The 20266-nt window shown below is 37.9% G+C and overlaps 2 protein-coding genes and 1 long non-coding RNA gene across 6 annotated transcripts in view; 1 reads left to right on the forward strand and 2 right to left on the reverse strand.

Annotated features, from left to right (window-relative positions):
- RSL1D1 (ribosomal L1 domain containing 1) overlaps window positions 1-5545 on the reverse strand; it is a 12004-nt gene extending 6459 nt beyond the window's left edge. Inside the window, exons 1-5 of the mRNA XM_011358384.2 lie at window positions 5255-5545; window positions 4326-4465; window positions 2617-2755; window positions 1935-2083; window positions 1747-1848 (exon numbers count right to left, since the gene is read on the reverse strand). Of these exons, the coding sequence (XP_011356686.1) occupies window positions 1747-1848; window positions 1935-2083; window positions 2617-2755; window positions 4326-4465; window positions 5255-5530 (806 nt within the window). The 5' untranslated portion in view covers window positions 5531-5545. The remainder of the gene's footprint in view (window positions 1-1746; window positions 1849-1934; window positions 2084-2616; window positions 2756-4325; window positions 4466-5254) is intronic.
- Window positions 5514-7825, forward strand: LOC111728747. 2 transcript variants are annotated; one of them, XR_002779879.1, is made up of 2 exons: window positions 5514-5966; window positions 6603-7825. It is a non-coding gene; the product is annotated as an uncharacterized LOC111728747 (long non-coding RNA). The 2 variants fall into 2 exon arrangements; XR_895790.2 differs by having other exon boundaries at window positions 7177-7825.
- Window positions 7826-13852: 6027 nt separating this feature from the next.
- Window positions 13853-20266, reverse strand: part of GSPT1 (G1 to S phase transition 1) — a 28206-nt gene continuing 21792 nt past the window's right edge. For all 3 annotated transcript variants that reach the window (XM_011358383.2, XM_011358381.2, XM_011358382.2), the window contains exons 12-15: window positions 17376-17549; window positions 16377-16466; window positions 16051-16219; window positions 13853-14343 (exon numbers count right to left, since the gene is read on the reverse strand). In XM_011358383.2, coding sequence (XP_011356685.1) covers window positions 14291-14343; window positions 16051-16219; window positions 16377-16466; window positions 17376-17549 — 486 coding nt within the window. In that variant the 3' untranslated portion in view covers window positions 13853-14290. The remainder of the gene's footprint in view (window positions 14344-16050; window positions 16220-16376; window positions 16467-17375; window positions 17550-20266) is intronic.

A 20266-nucleotide genomic window follows, 5' to 3' on the forward strand; every position in this document is an offset into this window, starting at 1 on the left:
GCTCCTAAAATGTCACACCATGAAGAGATGATTGAGGAGCTGGCACTTAACAATGTGAGGCCAGGAGAGTCAGATGGGTGTTCTACCTTCATTCCAGAAAACATAGGTCACTGAGTCAGCCCACAGCTTCTCTGAGGACAATTATCCCCAGGAGTGGCTGTTCTGAAAGAAATGACCCCCAAAAGAGTTGCTTCCTGCCTTTATAAAAGTTCCACTGCCCTGACCCAGCTGCCACCTCTAAAACAAACAACTCTCCTTCCTCCTACAGTACCGGTCTTCGGGCCAAGAGCAAGCCCATTCTTTCAAGTTGAGCAGAGTGCAGACACAGCCCAATGGGAAGCCCAGAAGTACCTAGTTCTCAGCCACTGGGGCGGCCTGTCCACCCAGTCCCCATCCTTCCCACCATGGCAGCTGAAAGGCAGGTGTCTCTGAAGCAGGATGAGGGAGGGGCTGGGGCTTCTGCCTCCCTGCAACCAAAGACGGGGCTCTGCCCACTCTGTGTGCCCACTGCCAACTACCTGTAAGCATACCTTTGGCCTCCCAGATGGAGAAACAGCAAGTAGGAGGGGGTGGGAGGGGGCTGTACAGGGGGCGTGGAGAGGAAAGGGGAAGGTGGGAGGCGAAGAAGACAGAAAACTACTATGTTGGGAAAAAGTAGGAAAAAAAGATGAAAAAATGGTTTAGGTTTTTGTATTTTTTTTTTAATTAATTGTCCACAGTGTTCCTTAAACTATGGGTTTTGATGTTATTTCTTTGGCTGAGGTCCCATCTCACTTGTCTCCATTTCTGTCCCCTGCAACTCCTTATCGGCCTGCACGGTGCTATCTGTCCTCTTTCTCCTGGCTACTCACTGATCCCACAAACAAGGCCTCTGACCTTGTAGCTAGCAGCTTCTCAGGAACCACGATTTTGATGTCAGGCCATAACCAGAGAATTGGGGACCAGGCTTGATGACTAACTCTTCTCAGTGGCCTAACGACACTCAATTAAACGGCTTTCCACCTGCAGGTAGAAGGCCAAACCAGAGCTTACCTGTCTTACCCGGTCAAACCCCACCCTGCCCTACCTGGAGACACTGCTGAGGGCTGGCTTACCTGGTGACTCAAGATACCTTGGTGGTCCTTTTTTAGGGTGTGTGTGACCACTGGGTACATATGGGCTCCAGGGGTATCTTTGGGAGGAAGGACCATACCCTACAGTTCTGCCCATCCCCATCCACAGATGCCCCAGTCAGCAAACTAAGTATTTTATGAAATGATTTTTAATATGTTTAAACCAGGACTGAGGTGGATCTTCACTTCAAAACATAATAATGATGCTGGTAACACGAAAGCCTAAAACTACTAATGTTCTCTAAGCATTAATCTCCTTCTCCTTGCTATCCATAATCCAGAAATGCCCTATCCAATATGGTAACCATTAGCCACTGGCCACATGTGCTTATCTAAATTTTATTAATCAAGTGAAATTAGAAATTCAGTTCCTCAGCTGCAGTGGTCACATTTCAAGTACTCAATAGCCACATACAGCTAATGACTCCAAGAGGAGAGAGCAGGAATACAGACCATTTCCATCTCTGTAGAAAGTTCCATCAGACAGCACTGTTCTAGAGAATTGAATGCGTCCGAGGAATGGATTTTAGTTTTAACAGAAGGATCTGGTTTCATTAACACTATCTTGTAAAAAATGTTTATAAAATCATTACTAAATATTAAACACAGATACACATGAATGCCTTTTACCTACCTGCAAGAACCACTTTTAGAGATGTTTAAGACAGTTCCGCCTATTGAATCGTTGATCTCTCTGGATAGATTCTTGGCCAGAAGGTTTACAGATACCGGAACCCTGTAACAATATAGGCTTTTAGAGCACCATGCACACACGTCTACAGATTTCGTGTTGCTCGAGTCCAGAGATGCTCGGAAACTTACTTCTTTCTGTTGTAGAAATGTCTCCCGAGGTGTGACGGCAAGAGCCGCCTGATTCTTGCATCTGTGAGGAAGAAGTCAAAACTACCCAGGAGGCGGAGCTTGGCTTCGTAGGCTTTATATTCCTTTTTTAAAGTCCGAAAGGGGATAATCTAGAATACATAAGAAAGAATAAAAACACAAAAAGTTAAGAACCTGAACAAGAAGAAGTACTTGGGCAACAACATGTATTCAGAGTTTAAAATGTCCTGGGACCATAGTTTAGTGAACATGTGAGTGTCTAAAATGTGCCAGGCACTATGCTAAATGCGGGGGACAGAAATGGAGACAAGTGAGATGGGACCTCAGCCAAAGAAATAACATCAACAACTACAAAACAGAGTGAGAAGTGTCAAGTCAGAGGCAAATAAAGGATGCTCCGGAAGTACAGAGAAATGACCTAGTGAACAACTATTTGTAAAATCTTCTAGATATAAAAGTTACTGATGTACACATTGAGCTTTTGGATCAACAAACCTCGACAGCTCAACCATCAGAGGAAAGATGGACTATCCCCTACCTAAAGCCAGGGAGAATTAAATTAAAAAGAGAAAATTATATTCTTCGGAGAGAAATACTAGGTAACATAGCAATGTATTACTTATCACTTCAACTGAATCAAATCTTTTAATTGCCTGCTTCCTACCTGAGAAATGGTTTTAATTCCATGCTTGTTCAAAAGCTTCTTATAAAAACGTTCCGTTTTTTCAGGAGTTACATTGGGTTCGTCCTTAGTAAATAAGCAGATATCTGCTAAATCTGATCGAATACTATGAGGCAAGGACCTGCAAAATACATCAGAAAGAACCAAAGAATAAAGTTTTATTACAGACAGAATGTATGTTTTTATATTTGAAAGACATAATAAATTCACTGTTATTTCAATAACTGTTATTTCAAATGTTCTCAGTATGGTATTTAAGCAAATACTATACTGAGAACATTTAAAAATATATCTACTTTTCCATGGTACAGAAAAGATTTAAGATTGAAGTACATCACCACAAATACCTATAGGCCAAAATATCAATTAATATTTGAGATATAACAAGAGTTAAAAGATAATTGAACACCCAAAACAGTGCACATATATAACTCTTATTTTATATGTTGCTACACACACACACACACACACACACATTGTAATGTGTTAGAACGATCGACTTTCATCAGGACAGTTCTGGTTCAGAACTCGACCTTGCAGAAAACTCTAGCCTCCATAAAAAACATAGTTCTTAAGAGCTGAAACAGAAAACATGGAGCAAACCAAGAGGGACCAGTAAATATGCAACCATTCTCTTGTTGACTTGAAGTTTGAGCCTACATGTTCTGAGGAAGCATTTACTTAGCTTAAGAAAGAGATGACAGTACACATTAGCAAACGAGACTGGGTGAGCCGCAAAGCTGTTCCATGGCAGAAATCACCAAGAGGTGAGCAGCTGGGAAATCACCCTAGACAAAGTGAGAAGGCTTTCCAGAAGAGAAAAACTGCCTGAGCAAAGGTGTGGAATAAAGAACACAGGCGGCCATCTGGCTGGGGCAGGTTTGTGAACACTATCTGATAGAACATGACCATCAAAATGGTCTTCTCATTTATATTCATTCTTGCCCTGACCTCTACCCCTCCTTAGGGTAAAGAAAAGAAACTCACTACCTTACACACTCTTTTTTTTTTTTTTTTTAGTAGAGCTGGCTTTCCGACACTCAGGAAATGAGAGACTCCACACAGAGGCAGGGTTGTCACATAGAATTCAGGACTCCCAGTTAAATTTTAAACATTCTTTTAAGTAAAAGTAGATTCCAAATTACATGGGACCTACTGATACTAAAAAATTACTTGTGTTTTTCTTTGTTAAATCTGGTAACTCTGCAGAGGGGGGCAGTTTTTGACCTAACAGTCCTAGCAACAAGAATGTATAATCATTTGTTACTGTTTTCTTTTCTATAATGAGTTCACTGCCAAGTTTTTAACAGTCTTTGTATAAAGGAGCAAGGCTGGTACCTCAGGGATTTTAACTTGGAATTAACTTGACACTGAAAGATAACAGATTTTATGAAAATACAAAAGCTGTTAAACTTATTCTAACCTTTATTCTCTCAAAAACTGGGTTTTGGATTCAATAGAACTGCTTAGGTTAACTGTTCACCAAATGCCCAGAAAAGTGGTAAAATTTCTAGAAAATTTAAGCAGGTCTGATTCTCTATGTGCTTTTTTTAGGCATGATTACTTATTACAACTCAGATTTTTATTTTGAGTTTGGAAAGTTTCCATTAGAAATTAAGATGTGATTGCTAAAAGTTACACATAATTGACCAAGCAAATAAAAACATTAAAGGTAGAAAACCAGAACTTACAATTTGACCCTCAGTTCTTTACTTGGAATTTTCCATAATACCACCATTAAAAAGAAATTTTCGTTCTCATTCAAAAGCAATCCATTCGCATTTTTCCTGGACCTGGAATGTGCCAAAAGAGCTTCCACTGCTTTTTTGATCTGCAAAGTGGAGATACACAAATAAATTAAATCTCAATCTAATTTAGCATTTACCCATCTCCCCACACCTTTTCTCTTTTTTCTGCTTGTTCTATTTTAGTAGGCAACCTCCCCGACCATAACTACTAGGATCGTGCAATCTGTAATCAGAGGAATGTAAGAATCCATCAGAAACCACAGAAGTATCTGCTTCTAGAAGTCGTAGAACACAAGTGTCTCTCCCACATAAGATTTCGTGCCAGATAGTACATGCTTCTGCTCACAACGATGAAGGCAGTAATCTCAGCAAACGCGCGACACACTGCAACCAGCATTTACCGAGCGCTTGCTATGTGCTAGTCCTCTGATCCCGGAGAGCGGAGGCTGCAGAGCCCATTTTATTTTATTTATTTTATTATTTATTTATTTGTTTTTATGCCTACAGCACCCGGTCTTCTTAGGTGGTCTCCCATCCAAGTACTCAGAGCCCAATTAAATACGAGGTATCTGAGGCTTGCAAAATCAAGCGACTTGGCTCTAGTCAACCCGTAGGGAAGCAGAGTCAGATGTATCTCCAGAACCCCAAACTACACCTGCAATCCAATTCTAAAGAGCCAGGCCGCAGGGCTGGGGGAAGCAGGTGCGTACCCATGAGCATTAAGGAGCGGAAACGGTGGGCGCACAGCGAATGAGCGACCCTCCCAAAGCTCTGAAGGCGTCCGCAGAGGCGCGGAACCGGCCCCGGGCACCCCGTGCCTCGCAAGGCCACGGCCACCCGTTTCCCAACCCACCTCCCCAGGGGCCACGAACCTGCTCCTTGTCCAGTTCCTCCGGAGCGGCCGGTGTCGCTGAAGTCGAGGCTGAGGTTGCGGGTGGGGTTGACGCCGAATCCTCCATTTCGCTCTGACCTCGTGTAGACTCGCGTGCCTTATCCCAGAACTGGCTCCCTAGAGCTGGCGCCCCGTCCGCATGCGCGAGCTCAGGCCTCTTGCCGGAAGTCAGGGGGCGGGACGCGCAGCCACACGTCACTTCCGGACGTCGCGTCGTAGTGGTTTGGCGGGCGCGAGCAAACTGAGTGTCCGTCATCCTGCAGTCGCGGAGTCCCTTCCCTGAGGCAACTCTCCTTCTCTTTCGTTCCGGTTTTCCGTGAGGCGCTGGGAGCAACCTGGCGACATCTCTCTCTCCCTCTTCCACTAAAGAAATCGAGCAAGCGCCTGGAGGCGGGAGAGGAGGCCTGTCCACTCACCCGGTGGGATCACTCGCTCTCCGTGGACCCCGCCTTGGGGCAGGCCGCGTGGGGGGTGGGGAGAGCGGGGAATCCTGGCCCCATCACCCGCTTGCTCAATGACTATGCTGCCCAGCCACAGCCTCGTCGAACGCCAGGATGGCGGGCACCGCCCGGCGGCTGGTGAGGATTCCGTGGAATCAGGCACGGGAGACACCAGAATCGTCGTTAAGCGGTGTGGGGGCGCGAAGGAGGAGCCAGAGCCAGTATGAGCTGCGGGTCTCACAGAGGCGGGAGGTAAGAGCGTCTGAACGTAAACGTGCAGGGCTGGGATGCGGTAGAAAGTCTCTACCACCCCACAACCCCGGAGGTGACCACTGTTACCCGTTTCTCCTGGAACCTGCCAGGGATATTCTGGGGACTACTTATACTTTTCTTCTCTGTACGGATGGTTGGATTTAAATTTTATCTTTTTTTAACACCTGCTATACCCATTGTTTTGTACGTTGACTTTTCCATAATATGTATCTAACTGGTTGTCCAAGTCAGTACATAATGCTATGCCTCATCTTTTTTAACGGCCACCATGTAAACGACAGTTTATTTAGGAGCTTTTTCATACATTGAGGATGGTTCTAGTCTTTTTACAACTAGCTATAGAAATTTTTGAGAAATGAAAAAAAAACGGGAATAGGAAGCTTTCCATGTCAGTTATTTAAAAATGCTCCTTCCATGTTACCAACGCTGGAGAAGGGTGTTTTGCTGCTTATCTCTAATAATGACTCTGTCTTTGATCAACTTGGAGAGAAATGTTCTTAAATCTTTGGTACCTACTCCCACTTGTCTATCCTAGAATCTAGTATAAGATAGAATTTAGTTTTAGCACAAGATTATGAACTGTTTCATTAGGCTTCATGTATCACTGTTTTCTAGTATTGTGAAAAGAGCATTGGGGCTATCTGATGTTGTGTCACCTGCATTCAAGTTTGAAAAACAGACTTCTAGGCCAAGGGAATGGCATGAATTCAGGTGAAAGAGCATGGTGGTGTTTGGAAGTAGTAAGTGGCTGGATTAGGGATGTGCAGAGGGAAGGAATAGGCATGAGGTTAGAACTGTAGGTTAAAGAATTAATTCATGGTCAAGCTGAGTGTTTATACTTTGGAGGAATTGTATAGATACAAGGTTTTTGACTGGCGGTAGGGAAGAAGAGGAGGTGGTGATGAATTATACTTTAGGAAAGTTAATAATCTGGATGTGGGATTGTGATGGTTTAAAAAATGTCATATGCCCACAAATTCTTTGATACTAAAGTGATTGAACTTTATTCTCCTCCACTTGATTTGTGGGCTGGACTTAGTGCCTTGCTTCTATCGCATATAGCAGAAGTGAGAGGATGTCACTACTTAGATTAGGTTATAAAAAGATTATAGTTTCCACCAAGTGTTCTTTTTCCCTTCATCTCTCCCTCCCTCTCTTTCCTTCATTCATATACTTGCTGTGAGTGAAGTCAGCTACCATGTCTTGAGGCAACTCAGGCAGCCTGCCGGCAACCACTTGAGTGGGCTTGGAAGTTGATCCTACCCCTATCAAACCTTGAGATGACTACAAACTCTTGAGACCCTGAACCAGAACCATCTAGCTATGCTGCTGCCAGATTCCTGACCCATGAAAACTGTGATTGTAACTGCAAAATCAGCCCAAACTGGTTCTATCCTGTTTCTAACAAGACATTGAGTTGCTTTTCAGAGACAGCAAACCAAAACCGCAAGTCATGCAGCTGAAGCATGCGCAGAGACAATTTTGACCTCCAGTTGCACCCAGAACCAAAGGACTGGGACATGACTGGAACTTGAACACTTGAACCCTTTCAGAAGTGAAGGGTCTGTTGTCCCCAGGAAGATCCGGTGCTGAAGCCCCTTATCTTACCATAAATGGCCAAGTTCCAAAGCTCTCCAATCAAAACTTGCCCTGCCAGCACTTCCACATACCAGCCTTTCCCCCACCCCTTGAAGCTCGCCCTAATTGAAAAAATTATAAAGAAAAATAAGGAAAAAACAAAAAGCTTGTTCTGAACTCTGGATTGGGAGACAGATATGAGCCTTGTCTCTATCTCCTTGCTAGTCAAATTTGCAATAAAACCTTTTCTCAAAAGCCGATGTCATAGTATTGGCTTCTATGTGCATTGGGCAGTGAGTCCATGCTTGGTAACAATATGTTTGTTATTTAAGCCACTAAATTTGGGGTAATTTGTTATTCATCAACAGATAACTGAAAAGAAGTTTGACCTCCCATCTTCAAACCCATGTTGATGTAAAAGTCCTATTAGGACCTCACACCCGGCAAGTCCCACCATGAACTCTTTACCTTTCCTTCAAATCTGCTCCTATTTTCTGAGTCATTGGCACTACCAACTGCCTAGTTGCCTAAACCAGAATGTGGGAGTCATCCTTAACTCTTTTTTCCTCATCCCCAAATAGTTAATAATACAGTCTTGTTTATTCCTTTTAAATATCTTTTGTATTTATCCAATTCTTTTTATTCCTTCCACCTTGCAGTAGAGGTCATCATTTTTTCCCTAACAGCTTTGAGTTGTCTTTCTACTCCCAGTTTTGCATCTTGCAGTCCATTCTCTGTCCTTCAGTTGGAGTGATCTTTGTAAAGTGCAAATCTAATCATGTCAAAGCTGATCATGCTTAACCATTTAATATTTAAATGAATTAAATATAGTAATTGCCAACCAAAATAAAGGTAGTGCTTGTAAAGGAATACTACAGGTAGTCATAATAGAGTTGATTGTGATAAAGCTAAATGTAGTAACTATCTTCAACCAGGTATGAGAATTACTTTTTAAAAAATTAATACATACTATAACGTTTTGGGAAGAAATTGAAGTAACTAGTATACACTTCTAATGGCCATCATTTGTTCTAGATTGGGAAGTATGTAGTTCTTCACTACAAAGCTACAGCGTCCAAGGAATTGATGCTATTTTTCAGCTTTAAGGTGCCTGGATAGAACGAACTTGTGTCTCTGAAACTGGTTCCATGGGCCAAGAAATGTAAAATTGTCTATTGTCGGTTCTCTGTTGTCAGTTTTCTACCCACTGAAGTTTTAAGAAAGTTGTTCTTCCAACAACGAACACAATGTTTGATGGACAGGGTTGGAAATCTGGTCATTTAAGATTAGAAAAGTGTGAGAAATGTAAAAACATTTATTCAGAACTTTTATATGAACCCCTGATTTGATAGCAAGCTTGCTCATAAGTTTTAAGCTAAGATTCATGTAATGCCAAAGCCCCATACCAAGGACTAAGTAACAAAACCTTGAAGTAGTTCCTTTCACCTAAAGTTAAGAACTCATTCTAATTCAAAAGATGAGTGTATACAATGTATTGCTGCCACTCTTCATTAGCCACTGTATGTATTGCCTTGTTTATTATTAATTTCTTTTTGCCCTTGTATAGTAAAGGGCAAATACTGTTTGGTCTCTTGATCATTATTTAAAAATCCTGAACATAGGTTTGTAGTTCTGGTAGTATCACTGATGCTTCCCTAACTCTGTTCACATAAAACCACATACTGTGATATAGTTATTTGATTTATTGTTAAACATCTCTACCTTCCTACTGGGTTGCTGTTAAGATTCAGTCATATACACTGTACAAAGGCCTTGCATACCATATGCAAGCAGACCACACGTTTGTAAATTCTTTATGTGACAGCTTATTAGATAGATCCATCCAACAAATCTCCAGGTTCCAGTAACTGATACAGAAATAAAGGGTTGTACAGAAAACACACACTCATGGTATGATACAATATTGGTGATCATAAACAGACATTCTTCAAAAAGGTAGATGACAATTTTTATTGTTATTACAAAAGCAAATTTAAAACTTCAGTGATTTGAATAATTGCAAGAGCAGACTTAGGGCTTAATCCTCACACAGGCACCAAGTCAGGCACAGTAGGTAGCTACATATCATTAAGAAAAAGGTTTACCTTGGATTCCCATAATTCCAAACAAGAGCATTCTGCCATGCTTTGGAATTGTTTTTAAAAATCAGCAAACCTAATCAGTCCTACTTTTTTTTTTTCCTTAAAGTTGAGAGCTAGGTATTAACCTGCTGTCTAGTGAAAACTAGTCACTAAATCCTGGCCTGAGAGATTCACATTTCCTTTGGATAAACAGAAGAAACTAGCTGAAGTGTGTTGATTTCTGAGAGCCCAGTATGAGGCCATGAAATGCAGACCTTCCAAGCTCAGACCTTAATTTCACCTAATTCATGTGGATGATCACCTGAGGAGTGCAGGAGCTCCAACTCCGGCACAAATACTACTCCTGGGCACAGTTTATTCTGATAACATAGGTCAACACTGGATATAACACTTAATCAACCTAAAATCAGAGCTATAGTGCTGGGCAGCAGGAAAGGAGGTAGCAGGGACTTAGGCTGACATCTGAAGCATTAAGTGAATGTGCTTGGCAGAGGGGAGCCTTAGGAAGCACAAAGTGTCATTTCACCTTTGCTGCCCACAAACCTGAGGTCTCCGTGTTAAATTTTAAATGGCATGTGTGACATAGCAGAAAAGACAATTTTCAGAGGGTTGCTTAAGAAATCCTGTGTAATTTTCTACCTAATCAGACATGATGCCTGCTTTTCCCTTACATAGGAGAAAATAAAGGTATTAATCTACATTCCCACACCTCCAGGGCCCTTATAACATTCCTTAGTAAACCACTTGGCTAGCATATTATTGTTTCAAGGAAGCATAGGATTAGAAATTTGTGAAAGTATTTATTGAAGGGGAGACTTAATATGTTCTAGGATATTGAAAATCAAGAGTACTATCATAGAGCCAAAATCATTACAAGTTGAACCAAATCTACCCTGGGTTCTGGCAGTAAACTGGTTCAAATGGAATCCACTGAACTACTACAGGAAAGTAAAAATACTTCCTTTTCCATTTAATGTGAAATTTAATGTAACTAACTGGGCGCTAAATTTAAATCTAATCTTTTGAGTTGTGCTATGTGATTACATTTTTTAACAAGTTGCTGCCATGGCAGGATCTCTAAAGAAACAAGATCATGAATGTATTAGATGGCATCTGCTAGAATCACTGAGAAATTTGGAGGAAATAAAAGCCCTATTATTTGGAGACAGAAAATCATTCCCTATCTTGATTGCTATCTACCTTACATATGTCTGTGAGAGGATTAATGGCACAGTTTATTCTGATAACATAGGCCAACACTGGATATAACACTTAATCAACCTAAAATCAGAGCTATAGTGCTGGAACCACAATTTTCACAAAGGGTTAATGGTTGAAAGTTCCTGATGTTAAAGAGCTAAAAACTGTTTGTCCCTTGACTACCTTAAGTCTCTACCCAAAGCAATGACGTTATCATCCATGAAGCAGCAGTCCAAGAGGAAGTCCATGCCAGTTAGGAAAGGTGTTACAGTGCTGTCATATGGAATAGTCATCAAAGATCATGGAGTAACTAGTCATAACTAGTGTTCCTGAAAATTGTCAGGGAGTTTGGCTGATGTTTTTTCAAAAGTTCATCATGGAAGCAGTTTCTGACCATCGGTTCACCATTTTCTTGGGTTGCAAAACTGCATCTGGTTGAAAGTATGACACAAAATATCTACAGTGCTTCTTCAGCTGAGAGGATGGGGTAACTGTTCAATGGCATCATGTTCAAAGTCCATCCCATATTGTAAAAGCAGTTCTTGTAGTTTATGTAACTAGCAGACGAGTATGAATTACCTCTTGTTACAGAGACCAACATGTACTTTTACAATTTACAAAGTTTTTACATTCAATTATCACATATTTCAAGACTTTCAATTCAAAACAAAGAAATATACATGGGCTTAATTATTCAAGAACTTTACTATCTGTTACATAAGTTCATGGCAGTACACACTCGGTTCAACTCTTTTGGTTTGATTTTACATATAATTTCACTAAGTCCTTTTTGCAAATTAAAAACAAAGAATAGGTACTATATTTCTCCCCCTCCCACAGTTAAGAAATAAAAAGTTTAGAATGGCAATTCCCTAGGTGTTTATTTCCATGATCGTTCTTTTCTTAAATTCAGTTCATTAATTTAAAAAAAAACTATAATTAAATAATCTAGCATTTAAGTTGTATAAAGAACATCATTAAAGTAAAAAGATGCAAAAAAATTACGATTCGAACATATCTATGCTAGAGGGGAAAAAAATGTTTAGGTCTATAATATATCCTAAATCTGACCTTATTTTTGTGTATTGTTAACTATATAAATGCACTTGCACTTGCAGAAGACAAAATGACAGCATAGGAATCTGTATTTGTTTTTCAAAGGTCCAGTATCTCCATACACTGCCAATTCACTTAGGACATTTATTTCCTCATCCAAATAACTAGCCAGTGTTAAGTAGTTTAAAATGCAGTGACTTTACGTGAGAATACTTCTCCAAAAACTTCGAAGTCCATAAAGCATATTGTGTTGGTTAATTTTAACAAGGTTTCTTCTAAATAATCTATTTGCACAAATGTGCAAGTATCCATGAAATATTTTTCATTACATTTGTTCATGTTTTTTTTTTCTTTTTTTTTTTAGAGGTAAGCCCTTCACAGTTGATATCCATGTCATTTTAAGAGTGTTGGCAACATGCACACCATATTCTAAAAGTGTAAACGTTTTAAAAGCAAACATAACTGGTTTTTAAAAATGGAAACTTAACTTTGGAAGTAATTTCAATGACTCTTGAGCTTTTAAAGATTCATTAAAATCCAAGCAATTGCTAGTATTTTATAACTTCGAAGTACAAGTACTGATTAAAGCTCTCATATTTCCCAGAAAAATAAAAGCCAAGATGTGGAGACATAATTTAAATTTCATGCAGTTTAACAGCCATAAGTATAGTTGTAGGAAGCTGTAGACAATAACTTTGCTCTCTCCATAAAATGTAGCCTCGTTCATGAAATGAATGGGAATTCTATAGTTAAGAAAACAGGGTTAAGTTTCTGGTTTTGTCGATTAGAAATAGTTTAGGCTTTTCTTTTCTGGGGAAGAAGATTACAGGGAAGGGACATGTCATTAAAAATGATCGTGTCAATTAAACTTATGAAGTATCTTATTTAGAGATAAATGATCTAAAAGAGGCTAAGTCTTCTATAAATGGCAACACTCAGAATCAAGGGAGGCTTCCAATAAACCCAGAAATTGTCTCTTCCATTTCTCATTTATTCTCATTAAAACTTTCAAATATCTGGTGATGGAAGGAAACCTAACTATGGGTGGTGAACACAATGCAATATATGTATGTGACATACTGTTGAATTGTACACTTCAAACTTATTGGATTTTGTTGATCAATGTCCATTTTTAATTAAAAAATATGGAAAACAAAAGTAAAAATTTCAAAGTCATCCTTCAATCTAAAGCCACTACAGTACTGCATTGTGGTTCATCCAAATCATAGTTAACAAATTTCAGCTTTCTATTTAAGAAAAGTCAATTTCAACTAGTTGAGAAAAACTTATACTGTGCTTGATTCATTGTTAACTTTAACCTGTGCAGATTCTGATGGCTCTAAGTATGTCATTTAGTTGCTGGATGAGGTTTAGCTTTAACCAGCAAGAATCACTCAACCTTTAAAATCAGTGATACAAATAATAAACTGAGTAATTTGTATTATTGGCACTTGCAGTTGATACAGTTTTCTTACTAGATGCATGCAGCTCTTATAAATTCTAAAGGAGGCATTTTTGCCAGGTCTCAACATGCTTGCTTTATTGTAAATTCCACGAATTTAATAAGTTAATGGAATTTTCTCTAGGGGTATAATTTCATTATGCTTTACTTACAAAAACTACAGTATGCTGTTTTAAAACAACTTACTGTGTTTAAGAAATGTTAAAATATAAATTGACCTAATAAAGCAGTGTCACAGTTGCATAAAGGTATTTAATTGTATGTATGCATTACCATCAAAACCAATTCTTTCCTTTAATACAAACTTGAATATTGTTTGTAAATGCCTCATTTAAAGTAGTGGATAGGCAGTTTAGAAAAGTCCAAGTAATAAAATGTATTCAATTACTTGGTAAAGTTAAAAAGCTAATGCAACAATGTTACATCCCAATAAAAAACATTATTCAAAAGCAATTCAAATACCGAAAAGGGTTTCAAATTGAATATTTTATTAACATGGTAGTTGTCTTTGTAACATGTGCACACACACTCGCACACTCAGAATGATCTGCCTGGGGGGAAAAGGACTAAATATGCCTAAAGGGAAATGAAAAATTAAAAAATTTCTGTAGGTTTTCATTATTGTAGGTGATTTTGTCCACATCACTTACAAAGCTACTGCCAAATCTGTCCAAGGAAGCAGTTTGAGAGGGGAAGAAAAAAATCTTGGGAAAAATTCAACAGTGGCATAGCAGAGCTCTCAATATGAGAAAGCTGACATAATGTGGACCTTTGCTGTGAATTCTGACTTTGCAAAATATGGGGAGAGGTTTGTCAATGGGCAGAAAATAAAGAGAAGGCGGTGTGAAGTAGGCTTTTGCAGTCTATTTTCCTCACAGTATTGTGCAGGGTCATCAAGAAAATGCTTAGTCTTTCTCTGGAACCAGTTTCAGAACTTTTCCAATTGCAATGGTCTTACCTAAAAGTAAAATTAAACAAAAAACCTTTTCAGTAGTTAACAGCAAGGCCATGTAAGGTATTAAGGTATTAAAGCTTATTATTTTAAATAATAAAAATAGTATTTATAACGTAAATTAGTAATTAACTGGCTTTACCACCAAAGGCACGATTTCTGATTAGGTAGTCTTAATAAGTGGGTCTTTTGCGGGGAGCTGAAAAGGAGACATTATTTCTTGTATCAAAAATCTCTCCCTGGATAAAGAAAATGTGGAGTATAGGTATACTGGAATACTATTTGGCAATAAAAAGGAATGAATTATAAATAATACATACGGCAACATGGTTGAAACTCAAAAACATGCTGAGTGAAATAGACTAGACACTAAAGACCACAAATTGTATGATTCTATTTATATAGCTTGTCCAAAAAAATGCAGATACAGAGAAAATGATAATGTGTCTTCCTAGGGCTGGGGGTAGGAGAAGGGGGTGACTGTAAATAGATACAAGGCTTTCTTTTTAGATATTCTAAATGTTCTAAAATTAGAATGTGATAACTGTACACCTAGATAAACATACTAAAATTCACTGAATTGTACACTTAAAACAGCTCAATTTCACAGTGTCTGAATTATTCCAATAAAGCTGTTGAAAAGGGCTCTCCACCTTGTGAAAAACCTAAAAGCCAAGCCCCTCTTTAGGAAAAATAATTCCTGGGGTTAAAAATTCTCACTACATTAATTTCCTCTGTCTGACTGGATCAGGTTATAATCGATAACTAAAATTCTCATATTGTAAAAAAAAAATTTTCATTTTGTTATATTAATAGGACAAACCCAATAACCAGTTTCACTATCACTAAAGGAGAGTTTTTAAAATAAAAAATTTTATGGACTTTAAAATAAAATGAATATTGTTTTTACACAGATTTCTCTGAAGTAAGGTACAGGGCCCACATTCATTATACTCCCAGTGTTTTAGCATGGTTCTTCACATGGAGCAGATATAGTTTTTTTGCTGAATGGAATTGGAACTAACATGTGAATTGAGTATTCTATATTTTAACTGAACCATAAAGTTTTACATAAAATTTTCCACTCCACAGAGAAATGTTTATTAAGGGTCTTTTTGTTTTCATGATACCAAAAGAATTTCATGGCCGCAAGATTAAAAAAAAAAAAAAAGGAAAAAAAAAAGAAATTACAGCTGTTCAGATTCACTCAGAGGCAGGCAGAAATGGACACACACACAAAAGAATATGAATATTAAACCTCTAAAAATAGGTGTTAAAAGACTATCAATCTGTGTATCCCTTCTATTCCTACTCCCATGAGTAGTGATTTTTAAATGATTTCTTCTGACCACAAAAATGACAAGATGTGTATGTACCTCAGAGGCTTGCTTAGCAAAAATTTGAAAGGGCATCACACATATTACAAAGGATTTCATCCCAGCAATGTGTTATTTAGTAAGTTAATGACTCTCAAAACCCACAACTAGCAAAATAACAAAATTCTTCCTTTAAAGAGCATTACTGCTAAAATGCATGGTTAATTTGGTCTGCTGTTCATTTAACTCATATTCGTATTTATTATAGGAATATATATCAGAACATGCATCAAAGTTCTCCATGAACTAGATGTAATGTGCACTATTACTCGGATGAAGATTACCAAAGCTACTACGCATCTCAGATGTACTACTAGACATCAATTTAAAGGCTTACCCTCATCTCGTAAGGTAAATCGACCCATCTGAGGGAAGTCTTTAAAGGTCTCAAGGCAGATGGTTCCTGCTGTCCTTAAGCGAGCAATGCATACTTGATCTTGTTTCACAAAACGAGGTCGAGTCTTACTTTTTTCTCCTGATTTTTTGTCTACCAAGCAAATTAAGGCCTATCCAAGAAAAAAGGATGAGAAGACATCGGAATAATGCCAAATAAAATAATCTTTAAGCATAGGATTACATCACTATTGCCGACCAGAAATTTCAAAGATCAAATGGTCTTAAAACACACAAACAAAACCCCCAATTATCTTAAGTAAAACTCACTGTTATTTCGACTTCCTCAATACAGGTATGAATGTGCAGCACTGCATTATAACCTGGGCAGATGATGGATTTGTGCTCTATAATCACTATCTGTCAAACAAACAAAAAAATTCATATCTTTATCCACAGGGCAAAAAAGAATGTGCTAAAGTGCCAAATATAGTATCACAAGAATGTGTAACTCACCATCTAGGAGGGACACCAACTTATTTTTGTTAGAAGTGATAGGTCAGGTCACTTGGCCTCGAAGCATGAACTCTGATATCCTTACCCTACTGACCTTCTTGGCAAGTGCCCAGTTAAACTTTAAAAAAGACACAGCAGGCAGATTTTCTTCCCTGGAAAGTCTTTCTTCTATACTTCCCCCAAAGAATTACGTTAATCATTACTGCTCACATGCTACTAAGGTTTTTTCCTCTTAGATGTGAACTTATAGTTTTATCCATTTCACTATATAAGGTCCAATAAAAGTAAACAGCTTTGTATCTGGCATCAAAATCTAACTTGATTAGTTGTCATACCTTGTAAAAGAACCAAAAAAGTCTGTGAACTACACCCATCATCTACTCTGCCACTCTCCTGGGGAGGTCAGGTTGCTAATAATATGGAGAAATTGTGCATGTTTTCCTGTCTGGAAAGTTATTTGCCCTGAATGAGCACTCAAACCATGACTTCCAAAGCAACCATGCTCTGCTTATGGTAAAAGACACTGAGCAAAATAGAAGTAATATAATATATAAACAGGAGATTAAAAATAAAAGGAACTTACAAAGAATACTACCTACCCCAGTAAGAACTTGTACCCTCTTAAAGATTTTATATTTGTGAGATACACATCATAGCTGTTGTAATACATATATATACATATGTACATACATATATACATATGTATATAAAATGTCATATGGCACGTCATCAATAATCAGGACAAAGGGCACTTAAATTCTAATTTCATTTAGACAGTAGAGATCATTAAGACAACTATAATAACTGGCTTACCTGGGCATCAAATGTGCGTCCAGAATGACAAAGATTATTAGGATCACATAGGATGAATCCTGGAAGAATCTCCTCTTCTTCAATTCCTTTCAGTCTGATTTTGAGGTTTTCACCTGGGGCTACAGAATCGGTTTCTACATCATCAGAAAGGATTCCAAGAACTTCCACGTTGTGCTTAAAAAGAAACCAAAATTGGAGGTTTTCTGACACATTCACTGCATCACAGGATCATAAAATGACCTATTTGCTGAATGGCTGCAAGTCACAATTTTCTGTGCTTGTTGATTAACCAAAATACTTATTACATTTGTATGACATGAACTTAAATGAAAATCATATCCCAGAAGTGCAACTGCTAATTTGTCATCTTTTAATAGCACAGCTTAATAAGTTCTAAACAGAACACAGTATAATCTAGCATTGCCTTTTTTAAAAATTAAAACATTAAATTTATGTGGATTTTAATTTTATAGATGTAATTTTTATTATGAAAAATTACTATTCGATTTAATAGACATAGCTTCCATTACCTATCAGCCCTCAAGAACATGAAGAGTGTACTTCTCAAAAAGTTATTTGAACAATTAAGCTTAAAAAGCATATCAACTTTTTTGGATACAGAGTTTCCTTTGGGGTGATAAACTGTTCTGGAACTAGACAATGGTGATGGCTGCACAATACTGTGAATGTACTAAATGCCACTAAAGGTAAATTTTGTCTTTTACCATAATAACTTAAAAAATATATATATAGATAGATGAGGAAAATGACCACAAGTATTCCTTGATTTTACTCCATTTCTACCCTTGGAGATAATTCAGATTTTAAAAACATATACCAGAAAACAAAATAACCATCTTCAAGACAAAATGATCTCATAATGGTAAATGAATGATGAAGAATGCAGAAACATCATATTCCAAACCAGAATTCTACAAACTGTCACTTGCTAAACTCCAGTAGTTTTACCCCTCTCCCCTATAATGGTTTTCTTTCCCCAAAGGTAACTTATGCCTCAATGATATCTCTGTACTGAAATTGCTTCCAAGAAGTGAAAGATAACCATATTTGTTAGCTAATTTTTTTTACAGTAACAGGATAGAGTAGAAACTTAGCAGCTCCCCCATATACAAAAGCTAAACAAGTATTGTTTAACCACTTTTCTTTTTCCCCCAAATAATCCAGCACAACAATCCCTTCTCAGACATGGCCTTTTATGGCTAAACACAATAGAGCTGGTATAAGATTAAGTTAATCTATAATTATCTCTTAGTTTATGAAAGGTATTAAAACAGACTTTTCCATCTAGAGATCCAACATGTAGCTGTACACCGAGTGATTTTAGGCTACATTTGCAAGGAAAGGATATCTGCAACTGTCTTCATAGATGCCAGTGTCTTGTCTGAGATGACTGAAGTGAGGTGCCCTGTCTCAGTTCAAAAAGTTTTAGACCCAAGTCTCTGATCTGTTTGACACATAATAACACAGAATCTTAAATGTTTGCGTCTACATAGTGTATGGGCTTTAAGTTTATACAAATATCCTTGAGTATCTCAACTTCTCAGAAATGAGCATTCAGATCATGGTGCTGAAGGGGAGAAAAGCCACTTTGCACTAAACGTGCAGATTCAGTTACCTCAACTTTTTTATTTTCGTATACAAACTCGAAGTCATTGAATTTGTAAATATCAGAACAAAAATCAGAAATCCCATCACAAGATAGTTTTTTATCCTCTGATATCATTTCTTTTGCTTCACCTTACTGCTACAGCCCAGTTTAGGAAGTAGAGGGCTGGTGCAGGCATTAGAACCATCGGCTTCCAAGAACTCCTTTTAAGAACCAAGGGTTAACATGCCAATAACCTAGAAAAGGTCTAAATATCAATCTGCACCTTGGAATAATTTTATAAAGTATAAAAGTAAAAAATGACCAATTTCTAATTTTACTCATTTAAAAATATTTAAATATTGTAAAACATGGAACATAATATTTACCATCTTAAACATTTTTGTTAGTTCAGTAGTACCAAGTACACATTGTTATGCAACCAATCTTCAGAACTCTGAATTCTTTTCCTCTTGCTAAACTGAAACTCTATATCATTAAACAACTCCTTATCCCTCCCTTCCCCCAGGCCCTGGCAACCACCATTCTACTTTCTGTCTCTATGGAATATGACTACTCTAGGTACCTTGCAGAAGTAGTATCATACAGTATTTGTCTTTTTATGACTGGCTTATTTCACTTAGCAGAATGTCTTTAAGGTTCATTCATGTTGTAGCATGTATCAGAATTTCTTTTTCTAAGGTTGAATAATCACTGTACATAAGTACATTTTGTTTATTCATTCATCCATTGATGGACACTTGGGCTGCAAACAATGCTGTTATGAACATGGGTATACAAATATCTCTTTGAGGTCTTGCTTTCAATTTTGGGGGGTATATACCCAAGAGTGGATCTGTCATAGTGTTTTCCGCAGCAGCTGCATAATTTTACATTCCCACTAACTGTGCACAAGTGCTCCACATCCTCATCAACATCTGTTATTTTGTTTTTTTGATAGTAGCCATCCTGATGGATGTGAAATGTTATCCCATTTTGGTTTTAATTTGCATTTCTTTTATGATTAGTAATGCTGAGCATTTTTCACATGCTTTTTGGCCATTCGTGTATCTTTAGAGAAAAGTCTATTTAATTCACTTTGCTTGTGTTTTTAGTCAGGTTGTTTTATTTTTGTTGTTGAGTTGTAGAGTTCTTTATATATTCTGCATATTAACCCCTTATCAGATTTATGATATGCAATAACTTTTTCCCATTCCATAGGCTGCCTACCTATTAATTTTCAATACAAAATAGTCTGGCACTTTTATCTTTTAAAATATTTAAC

Source organism: Pteropus vampyrus, unplaced genomic scaffold (assembly GCF_000151845.1).
Source record: "Pteropus vampyrus isolate Shadow unplaced genomic scaffold, Pvam_2.0 Scaffold40, whole genome shotgun sequence".
Taxonomy (NCBI): domain Eukaryota; kingdom Metazoa; phylum Chordata; class Mammalia; order Chiroptera; family Pteropodidae; genus Pteropus; species Pteropus vampyrus.